The following is a 12781-nucleotide window of genomic DNA, read 5'->3' as shown; positions in this document are numbered from 1 at the left end:
ATTTTAGAAGTAAAAAGTCAACAATGATGTTGTTTTAGTAAGAAGGTACGTGATGACAAAAAACGACACGTACACCACGATTCATGTCGAAAACCAGGTTTTATGAATATATCTCCATCGGCAATTCATGTTACTGCAAATATACATCAAGTTACAACAGTACAACTGTTGCTTCAGGCACTAGTTGGTTCTACATTCAAAGTCCCAAGTCCCAGCCCCTGTGAATTTTTATATTACTAACAAATGTTAGTGGTGTACTCGATGAAAGTAAAGTTATGATATTTCAAAACAACGCTTCGTGTAAACGGTACTGGTCCCCAGTGTTCCCCTCCAGACATGTCCCTATATTACCACACAACTGTTCTCACCTGAACTAATCTCAGGTATGATTGAAGGTGTTTGCGTGAACGTCGTCTGTCACCGACTACGTTAGATGAACATGGCCAGGCGTTGGAAGAGAAGTGCCAAGATTATGCAGCACCTATTGAATAAAAGTAAAAGTAGTGGCGGTATCAACACTTACAAGCATCACTTTCAAAATGCCCCATCCTTCAAGATTTATGGCTGTCATATCGTCTACAGTCATGCGTCAATACCAGTTGCCTCCAGTATGTTCATTGTTATCATACAACTCAGAAAGCAGTGGAAAGCAATTGAAACACTTCTTCGATAGGCAGTTTAGAAGCTGAGTTGATGAAGAATGGTGACAATTATCATGGACATGCAACTTGTTTCAATCTGTGAAGGCGATGTTTCGACATAGATTCTAGTGTCGTTATTACCTGCATGATATCGACAAAAGAATCTAAGTCGAAAAGTCGCCTTCACGTTATAAAGGATGTTGTCTAGCAATGAATAATTGTCATCATTGTTCAACTGAAAATACTTATGAAAGTTTTAGAAAATCAGATGTCAAACTCCGATCATGGATGACGACTACAGGTCATGTCATCATGGCGGACTAGATCAGTTTCACATTCATTGATGCATACATTAAACTGCCATCTGTTGCAATGCTTCTCCAAGATCTGCTGTTCATTGTTGGGGGGACATCATGTGGTCCGGCCGTGCCTGTTCAGTGACTGTGGGGGGCGTGCTGGTTCATCTGACACTTGGTACAGTCTACACATTTGGTATGTTCTTTATCACGTTTCACTATTACATCACTTCACTATTGCTTTGATCATCTTTGAAGTTGTAAACATTACTAAGTGTAATGCTAAACGCTTTAAATAAAGGAATTCAAATGCATGGTTACTGTTAGAAACTAACAGCATTTAGATTGATGGACACACCAACTGTAAGAAATGAACAGAACTTAAGAGGAAGCGACAAAACTCTTTACACATTCATAAGAAATCTCTATCAAAAGCAGAGTCGATTGCGGAACTGTGACTACATGAGCAGATACATCTGTTTGGTGTTGTTTGTAATCAAATCTGAACCAGACAACTCAGTGATTTTCAACATGCGATACGATGGCAGAGCATATGTTTCTATGAGACAGTGACGATACCGAGTGTTCGTGGATAGGTGAGCCTATCCTACCCCTTCAGTGGAACCCTTCGTGAACACATGCTAGACTTACCGACGTGTATACCTGAAATAATACGGCAAACTATGATACAGGGCAACACAAGGAACTGCATCGGACATCATATCTGTCACCGATGCATCATTCAGCGGGGAACCTTCCTCCACTTTAATGCCAGTAAACCTCTTGCAAGCTGCACTGACTCCTTGAATGTTGTAACCCTGATCAAACACCTTCTCACCTTAATCCTGATAAATAGATCATGCTCGAATGTACTTCAAAAGTTGTGAAATATAAACCCAAAGATTGATGTTGTTGGAATATTACTCGACCTGAACGGGAAGTTGAGTGTTGAACAGTATTGACATATATCATCATACTGAATAGTACAACATTAAGGTTTTGTTTTAATCAGTAGGAACTGGACAGTTTCCAGTTCTAACCAGAAGAAATGATCAGTACTTGGGATTACACTTTCTCAGTAGAGTACACATTCTGGCACGTTTTGGTGTTGCGTTGCATCCTGGATTCGAAACCGCACCCTCAGAGTCAGGCACCTAATCACCAGAACACAAAGTCAGTAGTCTAACCCACTCAGCCACCGCGACTTCCACAATATGAACAGTACTTACATGTATGGGCACACCAACATGCCAGAAATTAACAAAACTGAAATGGATGATCATACAAACTGTTAGAAATGATTAATACAGAGATGGACGATCCCACAAATGTTAGCAATGAACACTACTGAGACGTATGATCTGTAAGAAATGAAAAAAAGTTGAGAAGGACAATCCCACAAACTATTAGAAATGAACAGTATTTAGATTTTTGCTTACACTAACTGTTAGAATGGTACAAGTATGAATTGTCGTATTGACAGATATAAATAAAGTGTACTCAACTGAATGGTTATCGCATAAAGAATAGGAGGTCTCGAACATTCCAACCATATGCAAATAGTGCCTGGAGGTACACTTGCATTTGTTAAGTATCCAGGTATACATAATATTTGGACAAAAATAATGTTAACGCAACTGAGCTCACTGGAAACAGTGTGCACAAACGATCACAAATCACGTGTCGACACAAATTTCAACATAGGCCATACCACGTCTCTGTTTCACCATCCAATCAGAGTTTTACGATTGTGTTATCACGATGCTGTGGATATTCCACCCTTATCTCGCCCGTGAAGATGCGGGATAGAATAGGCTTTCAGCAATCCATGTTTGCCATACTAGGCGACTATGCTTGTCTTAAGAGGCGATCAACGGGATCGGGTGGTCAGGCCCGCTGACCTGCTTGACACATGTCATCGGTTTCCAGTTGCGGAGATCGATGCTCATGTTGTTGATCATTGAATTGTCTGGTCCAGACTCGATTATTTACAAACCGTGATCATATAGCTGGAATATTGCTGGGTGGGCGAAAAGCTAAACTCACTCACTCACTTATTAATTACCTGTTGCTTCCAATGTAATCATTTAAAACCTCTAAATTCAGATATTGTAGTCTTTTGCGAAACGTCCATAACAAATGAACATGGATATCAACGTGGCACATGATAAAATAGTATGTCAATTGGCACCTTGTTTTCATAACGTTGTTTCAAGTAGCTTATAATGAATAATTATCATTTTATGAACGGGATCACTTCACAGTAACTCAGTTTGCAAACGATCTATAACCAAGCGCCAAACAGACATCAGTATGACTATACGGTCCTGGTCTGATTGACGTAGAGAATAAATGCATTTCAAACCAGGATTCACATTTCAGTTTGTGTGTGGAATATGTTGGGTAAACAGAAATGAATACTCGAAGAATGTGCCGGCAGCTTATAAATATAGGTGAACGTGCTGTGTATTTTATCGGAGGTTGTTGGCTTCAACAACCAAGATAATTCAACTGTTTGCTGGATGACTCTCACAATCTTCGTATCCTTGAGTCATGGGGTTTATTTTTACCATGGAGAGGAAATGTTTTATCACTAAAGTATTACTTAGTGTACGAACGCACTCCGAATGATCGTCATAGGTGGCATGGATGTGAATTGCAATCCTGCCTTTCATTGGAATGAAGGGACTTATTGTCCACATCATTAAAAGAATATTCATTCATACACAGTTTTCAATCGCAATAGATTTGTACATTTTAAAGACAATTTCTCCTACTAGTTTTAATAATAAATGTGGTATCTAGTAGCTGCAAAGTCGTTCGATGACAGTTTTTTTTGTAAAAATAATCTATGATTTATCATAATTTATGACCTTTTGTTGTCACAATATGGCCGAAATATTGCAACTTTATTGAAATCAGTGAGTGTGGCCATGGTTTAATTTGCACTTGCTAACTTAAGCGAAAACGCAATTGCGCTTTAGGCATTTAAGAAAGGTTATGGTTAAGGTTAATTCGATGAAACCGGCAATCCATCACACCTTCCTGGACTCAAAGCAAACAGAAACGAATCCAGTGTCCGTTTCTGGTAACAAGAATGATTTGCCTGTGCATGTGTTTTTTTACTTGTGACAATGAATAGGATACGCTAACCACTTCTTGAAAACCTGGTCTAATCACAAGGCTAGACGTGGTGAATCAGAATAGTTTTCCAGTTATAACACGACAGAAGTTGCGGAGGTTCCAGACGGTCACCTACTTGGTGAAACTCACATTCACCAGGAAGTTTGCTGAATAACACGTTTTCAGGCCGAATTGAAATTTTATGGAACAACCATCAGTTTCTGGTGTATCCACAGGAGGAAACGCTGCAAAGCAAACTCTAGCGTCTTTGACGACTGTGTAACGATTTTTAAATGAAAAAATATATACGCTCGTTGTAGAGCGCGAAACGTGCAATGGAGATTTTAAATGATTACTGGCAGTTGTTTTGTCATGCGTAGTTTGTCAAATACAATGTGTATTTTGTGTTTTCACTCCGAATAGGTGAACGATAAAGTGCATCTAATCCATGCAGGTAACCTGTCACCCTATATGACGTCATACTTACGTCATAGCACACGTGCAGACTTGACGTACAGTGACAGTGTGTGGATCTACGCGTGTACCCTGATAGGTCATGGCCTGTCTATGTTCCTCGGGGGCTTCATCTACAGACGTCTCGGACTCCGGCCTACAGTCCTGCTTGGTTCCTGGACGATGAGGTGAGAACACTGAGCGACCACGAGTTTACAGTGCAGACTGCCACTGTACGCTAGTAGATTTAGACCTGAACTGGACATAGTATGCCAATTTACATTTAAAGACAAAAGTTCGTATGCTTAGAACACTAACACACGAACATGAGGAGCATGTCTTAAGATCTATTTGGATGACGTTTCTTTGGTGCTAAGGCTGGCTTTAAATGGGCGATGTTCAGGTGGATCAGAAAGCGCTGGATATTAGCAAAGGCCGCGGTTTCTTTTATGATGAGAGGCAGGACGTTGGTATATAGCGTTGAATCACCATATATCACTAGATCCGACGTTACCAAGAACTGTACAATGTGCGTGAATGTTAGTGCATAATTTTATTCCTGATTACACTTTGAGCAGCTGCAAACTGAATAAACAAACCGGCGCTGGTGCATTAAATTGTAAATGTAAAATTAATGTTCACCCTGGTTGTGTGAAACTGCTGGTCTAACGTTGTTGCCACACTGAGTCCTGTGACATATTGATATAGATGCTATTGGATGGTTTCGTTTGGTTTCAGTGCTGGCGTCATGCTGACTTTCTTCACTGTCAAGCATTCATTCCTGGGTGTCGTCGTGACGTATGGCGTCGTGTGTGGTCTTGGTGTAGGTGTTGCCTACTCACTGCCCATGTCGTGCGCAATGAAGGTACATCCCAACCGCCTATACGTGAACATGACTTGCTCCCTAAGATTCCTGGTTAAAGATGTTCCCCTTGCACACTGTGTTTAATATATGAGACAACTTACTGAATGGGGTGGTCATGTTTGATGATTTAGTTGATAGTGTAGAATTGTACAAGACTGACAAGGACAAATGATGCTATAAGTGCGTGTTGTGACTGGTATTCAGATGTTTAACAACATCACAACAAAATGGCCGTAATATGACGCTTCCCTTGCTATTGTGTTGCCAGTGGTTACCAGAACGGAAGGGTCTTGCTGGTGGTCTGGTGGTGGCGGGGTTCGGAGGAGGAGGTTTCATCTTCAATCTGGTCCAGACGGCTTTCATCAACCCTAGTAACCTGTCCGCCGACCTGACAGTCAATAACGAAAAGTGTGTGAACATGGGCAAGTCCATTAGCCCTCGCTACTCATTTTATGCGAACCATGTGTAACTAAGTTAAAGTCACTATTACATTAACGATGTATCCTGATACACATGGAAGTGTACCATTACCTGCACTACATACATGGGAACAAAATGGTCGATTATGATAATCGATTGTGTTCTCATCGTCAGATACTTCACCCAACCGAAAGTGTTGGAGAGGGTGCCCTGGGTGTTTGTTCTGACTGGGGGACTGTACGCTGTCATGCAGTTGGTGGGTGTCTTGCTGATGACCGAACCTCCACAGGTATCAAAGTTATACTTGCGTCTATGTGCGCGTACTTGTGCGCCTTCATTCATGTGTGAATGCTTCTGTGTATCTTGCCATTCAACCAGTTGAAACAAACAATAACAATTTGTCACGAATAATCATCTGATGACGCCATATGTAAAAAGTAAATTCGCTATGTTGCAGGATTCATCAGATAATTCCCCTGACCCTCGGGCCAGAGCCAGACATGACCCAGAGACCAGCCCCACTGCAAACAGGGTGGTGAATGATGAGACCAGTCTTGTCTCTACTACACACCCCTCCATATACGCGGAGATCAAAGCTAACGCCGGTGTAGTCTCTAACGCCCGTCCCGCAGCAGACAGCGGGGCGGATGAATGCATCAACGATGTTAATGAGTAGGTAAAATAGCTACATCACGGGTGTCTACGTAATACAAGTACTGTTCTCTTTGACGTTGGTGATACTTTAAATCATGTATTCCTAATCATTTGGCTTATAGCCTCTTTAAAGGGATCTTTAAAGGACAAACCTGAACTGATTTTACAGGCGTTTCCTGTGTCTCTGTAATACTCCGATATGTTGGACTAGGTGTCCATTCGTAGGAATATGCAGTCTGTACATGTCCCAATCTGTAATACCCCAACATTTAACCATAGCATGCAACCATGCATGTGATACACAGTTTACAGTTTGCATATATTTGTTGCATATACAGTCAAAACCCGATGTGTCGATTCGCTGGGGACCAAATAATAAATTCGACTTATTGATGTATTCGAGACGTAGGTATGTCTATGAGGACAGAAAAAAGATGATAGAATATTGAGCAATTCCTTTACTAACGTTGGAAGATATGACAGGAGTATCCCCTGGAAGAGAATGTGCCCACCTTGAATGCTACGTCTTGCTTTCTTGTTCTGCTACAGGTCATCTGCGGACTTGACCCCAGGCCAGGTGTTACGTTCAAGGCATTTCTACATCCTCTGGACGTGCTTCCTGCTGAACGGTCAAGGAGTTGTATTTGTCTTAACTTTGTACAAGGTGACAATTCTCCGTTTTAATATTTGTTGCATTTTGGGGGGATATGTCTCTACAATATACAGGAACTAATATGTGCCAACTACTCAGCATTTACCTGCGTTACCTAACTACACCATCGTGTCACGTCATAGTAGAAGCAGGCGTTCCAGCAGCTGAACATGTTCTGGTTGTTGTTTTCTGCCTCAGGGAGGGAATTTACGATACATGACAGCCGTCCACCAACATAATGTTTACAAAGTAAATCAAGCATTGTTATTACGTCCTATATTAACCATCAATCCTATACAAAAGATTATTGTTATCCTGAGAGGGTACATGAGTACCAAAACATTGTAAGTAAAATTAAACTTTCATTTTTTAATAATCGTAGAATATGTGTTTTTAATGTATGGCTAACTGTGTCTGAACTGCAAGTGATGAAGGGATGGTGTAAGCCCAGATAGGGTCAATGTAAGTAGCCAAGGTACCGTAAGTCAACATGGTCCTTAGTATGGTGACTTCCGGCTGTCGGTGATCTGCCCGTTTTCATTTTGTATTGTCCATAAACATTTGTCGATTTCTTACATGCTAGTTTTACTTCACTGCCTGTGATAATCTGGTTATTTTACTGGTCTTCTGGTCTTCCTTGACATGGCCGTCTGTTATGAATCAATTTTTAACTTTCAAGTCAAGATTTGGCTGAAATGTTGCCATTGTGACTATAAAATTAAACTAACTCACTCACTCACCTTTACAAAAGAAGCTATATATGAAGCCGATGTAACAACAACACAAAGTTAAATCGTCCACAGGGAGTGGATACCTGCATGTTATGAATGTCCAGGTTGAAATTCCTTGTCAACCGCCCCTACACTCCATGGACATCTCTTACTGCAGGACTACGGTCAGACCTTCATCAAGGACGACATGTTTCTGGCTGTCACCGGTGCCTTTGCTGCCTTGTTTAATTGTCTAGGGAGGCTGTTTTGGGGGTTCATTGGAGATCGTTTTTCCTACAATGTAAGTGCATTCTGTATCTTATTATATAAACGAACAACTATGGAACCTGTGTCTCCCCGTTATGTCGGAAATTATTGCTTTTCCGTCGTGGATACCACCGACGTAAATGGCAGAATGCTAGGGAAAGTAACTGCGAGTCACTTTAAACAGAGTGGCACTTTAGGTTATGCATGCCAACTGTACTTTGTGGATTGGAACGTTTTGTTCGTTGTGGAATTTTTGTGACAAATACATTGTGCTTCTCCGGTATTCAGGGCGTGGCGCATATTATTATATACGTGTTCATACATATGGTCTTATGGTCTTGTGAGCTCTGGTCACAAATCAGTTGAGATTATGCAACGTTGAGAGCGGGCAGTGCTCGGATGGGTGACCGTGTTTGGCAGCTTGATATCTGAGAGTTTCTTTGCCCTGTCCCACAACATAGCACATGTGACTCATATGGCCTTACTTTAGGCAAGCGAGTTTGTTCAAAGTTTGCGTCAGTTTACCCAGCAGAAAGTGGGTACCTGGTGGGACAAATCATGTCACTGATAACTTTCTAGCGCGTCACAGGCAGCTTGGTAATAATGTGTTAAGGCCGAGCATGAGTGCGTTAAAAAGGCCATCATTATTAATATTTACTTCAAATGTAATCAGGAGATTAACACATTGTGTTTTACCTGCATTGAAGACAAGACGTACAGTGTGCTCCCATGTATTCAATACGTGACGCACATTTTTGTTTCACGTGCATGTATCATCGGTTCTCAGTATCACAGATCGATGTCCATGCTGTTCATCACTGGATGGTGTGGTCCAGACGCAAAGGACCGCCGCCATATAGCTGGAATATTGCTGAGTGTGGCGTAAAACTAAACTCACTCACTCAAGCGCATGTGTATTCACATGGTGTATATTGTATTTCACCGGTATTAAGGAGATGACTTGTATTACGTGTCACACACACTGAAGACAAGAAAAACATCTGTTTCACCTACAGACGGCCATGGCGTGCCTATGCAGCATCAGCACAGGCGTCCTCATCACGTTCCACGCCACCAGCCTCGGCGGGATGGCCGTATACTTCATCTACGTGTGCGTGATGTTCGGGACACTGGCGGGAAACTTTGCCCTCTTCTCCCTCGCCGGCACTGCAGTCTTTGGCCAAACACACTACCCCATCAATTACGGCTTTGTGTTTACATCGCAGGTAATTTCATTTTCACACAATCTACCCCATCAACTGCGGCTTTATAAACAAATACACGAACATATGAATGAATATCTAGAACAGAAGACACTGGCAATTCCCAGACCCTTCACTAAAAGATCAAAAGCACCGACTGTACGTTATCCAGAGACTCCGTTTTCAGTGACGTCATAATGACTGTTAGTCGCTGCAGGGTTCTCCAATACTCGAGTGGCAAACAATGAGTTAACATTTACTACAGAAAGCACGTCAGCTCACAATAACCATCGACACCCAGGTCGACTTATTAATGAGCATCTGTACGGTGTACTTATGAAACGTTTCGAGTCATGTGGTCAAGTATTCTTTAAAGAAAATATCGGTCCTAACTGAATTCCAACATATACTGAGAATGGTTGACATTCATCATTTCTAGATATGGGTGGAGTGGATGAGTTTAGTTTTAAGCCGCACTCACCAATATTCCAGCTACATGTATATGCTGGACCAGACAATCCAGTGAACAACAACATGAGCATCGATCTGCGCAATTGGGAACTACGAATTGGGATATAGTTGTTTTGTGTTTTGGAGGTTGTAAATGAATGAAAGTATGTTTATAAGTATTGTGACCCAAAAAATGAAATCATCCTGATCTTAATTCTACTAATCTCGCTCATGGATGAAAATATTTTCATTTGCTTGTTTTCCTTAGTTTGCAAACATATGGTTACATATATACGAAAGCACAATGACACAAATTTCAATTTAATTTAGTGAGTGAGTTTAGTTTTATGCCGCACTCGGCAACATTCCAGATATATGCGGCGGTATGTACCAGACAATCCAGTGGTCAACAGCTTGAACATCGATCTGCGCCACTGGGAACCGATGACATTTGTCAACGAGCCTGACCACTTGATTCCAATAGTCGCCTCTTACGACAAGCATAGTCGCCTTTTATGACAAGCATGGGTTTCTGAAGGCCTATTCTACCCCGGGACCTTCACGGGTCAGATATGGGTGGAATATCGACAGGCGCCGCGATAACAAAATTGTAAAACCTATGTTGAATTCTGTTTCGACACGTGACTTGGTCAACACTGATAACGTGTTACATAAATGTGACGTCACAAAAGAATTTCAATGAAATGAATATTGTCCATTTGGGTACAAGCCTCTATACTGAACAATCTATACATAAAATATTTTTGATATGACAAAGACTTTACAAACTGCCATAATATGTCAGCTATTGAACTCAACAGGTTATACACTGCAAACGAACCTGATCTGAAAGTACTATCTTGTTGTAGGCCATATCGGCACCAGTTGGCGCCATCTTGGCTTCTCAACTGAAGACTCTGATCGGCTGGTTTGGGATGTTCGGCCTGATGGCGGTGTGCTCCTTTGTCAGTAAGTACGGTATAGCCGTGTCCCTCCGTACTGATTACTACGTGCTGTAGTTCTGTATCAGAGAGACTCCATAGCTGAAATATATGTTATCGATTGGACTGACTGGTAAATTAATGTTTTAATTTACTGATATGTTTGGGGTGTTGCATCGTCACTGCCTTTCTGTTCTCACAGAAGTTACTCCTGTCATACCTTGCTACGTAACTTAGGAATATAAGGCAGGAGTAACTTAGGAAGATGAGGCAGGAAGAAACTTATGAAAATAAGGCAGGAGTAACTTAGGAAGATAAGGCAGGAGTAACTTTGGGAGATTAGGCAGGAGTAACTTAGGGAGATTAGGCAGGAGTAACCTCTGTGGGAAGAGAAGGCATGAGAGCGCAAACGTAGGGGTGACACACAAAATGAAAAGTTCAATACCCTTGAACTCTCGGGGTGCTCAGATCCAAGGATGATCATATCCGCGAAGAAACCTGGAGTCAAAGACAAATCCTGGCACAGTTATGTCGTGTTGCTCTCTGTGTACTTGTGCCATCACGTGAAAGAAAAGTCTCTCGGATGGGAACCCCAAACTGTTAGCTCGCTACATCTAACATCGCACGAAAACAAAATGTATCCCTGGCATTGCATTCACGAGCTGTTTTATCGAGCTGTATCAAACTCGTAGCACTCATGAACCAGTTCAGATCTCTCCTTTTGGATAATCAGCCGTCTTAATCCAGCTTACTCACTCTTTCTTTACAGGTTTTCTCCTTACAGTGATCTTCAAGGTGGAAACCGTGAGGGGAGAGCGTGTATGAAGGATATCACCAACACAGACCACTGTAGCCTCGTATACGTTCCACATACGTCACACCAGTGTGTCGTCAAAATTCCTTTAACAGGAAAGGACTGACAGTATATGCTTCTCTTGGCTACTTTGATGGACACAGATTCAATCATCGAGGCCGCCACTTCTGCCAGCTTTTCTTACAATAAACCAGAAACCAGCTGGTCAAACAGGCCATGTGTATTGTGTTGGCAGGAATTCTTCTAATACCAGTGTGTATAATGAGTTTTCAGTTATATCAGGTCGTGTCAGCTTCGTTCAGCAAAAAAAACCCTAATGATATTAATGACTAAATATAAACATCTACAATCCTGAATACACAACTGTGACAGACCAGTGAGTGTGAGTCTGGACTATGACCTGATTAAAAAGAGAGAAAAAAAACGTTGCGAGAAAAACATAGATACTGAGATATACGAAAGTGCATATTTTTGTTGTGTGTATGCATACTGCTCACGATGATCGTTCTGTGAATTTACGCAGCAGTCAGAAAATGTAAAGGGAAATAAAACTGTTGAACCTTCGAAATATGGATCAGTTGTTTCTTTGAGAAATAAATTCCTGCATACCATGGACTATATTTTCGACATGTTTTCTTTGTGCCTGCGCGATATCTATTGGAGAATCGAAAGAATGAAAAACTGTCTATCATAACAAAGAATATACAAGACAGAGCTACAGTCAAACTATGTTTATTTCTGTTGTTCTAGAACAATATGCATGCAAGACTACAAACGTGACCTTCAGTATTATGCATGCACTTCGGATAAAGTGCATGGTATCTCTGCAGAGACATCATGACTTAACATATGATTGTATCATTTGCTTGTATCACCTGTACTACCAGAAATAGTTATATGTGCAGATAAAAAGATTATTGTGTGCATTCTCTTGCTATTTAAAAGTCACGTGTCATTTATCGATATTATACATTTCAGTGTCGAAATATTCAGTTGGAGCTTGAACTAACTATGTTTGATGAAAATATAACAATTCTGAATAAACTGTTTCTGTTACTGCTGTAAATACTGTTTACGTATGGGGCAGTTTGATCAAGGACTAGTGAGGCCCCACGCTTTTACTACTGACAAAAAGAAAATTGAAATGCCGAAATTTGACAGATTGACCGTACAAGCTAATGTTAATAGTGGTTATCGTCGGTTAATCCTTTGATTGAGTTTTTGAGAAACTAGCTGCACTGCCACGTGCATACTACATAACACATAATATGTAGTTTCACTTAATCAAATATT

The 12781-nt window shown here is 41.1% G+C and overlaps 1 protein-coding gene across 1 annotated transcript; it reads left to right on the top strand.

The window, feature by feature from the left end:
• Positions 1-4531: 4531 nt before the first annotated feature.
• On the top strand, positions 4532-12051 carry LOC137282228 (oxalate:formate antiporter-like). Its single transcript, XM_067813964.1, has 10 exons — positions 4532-4701; positions 5252-5378; positions 5647-5786; positions 5973-6087; positions 6256-6470; positions 7002-7116; positions 7993-8115; positions 9098-9307; positions 10603-10702; positions 11444-12051. The coding sequence occupies exons 1-10, from the start codon at positions 4532-4534 to the stop codon at positions 11497-11499; spliced, it is 1371 nt and encodes a 456-aa protein (XP_067670065.1). The 3' UTR covers positions 11500-12051.
• Positions 12052-12781: the final 730 nt, after the last annotated feature.

This window comes from Haliotis asinina, chromosome 4 (assembly GCF_037392515.1).
Source record: "Haliotis asinina isolate JCU_RB_2024 chromosome 4, JCU_Hal_asi_v2, whole genome shotgun sequence".
Lineage (NCBI taxonomy): Eukaryota > Metazoa > Mollusca > Gastropoda > Lepetellida > Haliotidae > Haliotis > Haliotis asinina.
Note: the sequence above shows the minus strand (reverse complement) of the source record. Positions and strands in the feature narration are given on the sequence as shown.

Bases quoted from the DNA above. Each gene is read 5' to 3' on its own strand.
- LOC137282228 (XM_067813964.1), top strand. From the start codon at position 4,532: ATGACGTCATACTTACGTCATAGCACACGTGCAGACTTGACGTACAGT. The intron at 4,702-5,251 runs GTGAGAACACTG...GTTTGGTTTCAG, and splicing joins CTTGGTTCCTGGACGATGAG to TGCTGGCGTCATGCTGACTT. The intron at 8,116-9,097 runs GTAAGTGCATTC...TTTCACCTACAG, and splicing joins GAGATCGTTTTTCCTACAAT to ACGGCCATGGCGTGCCTATG.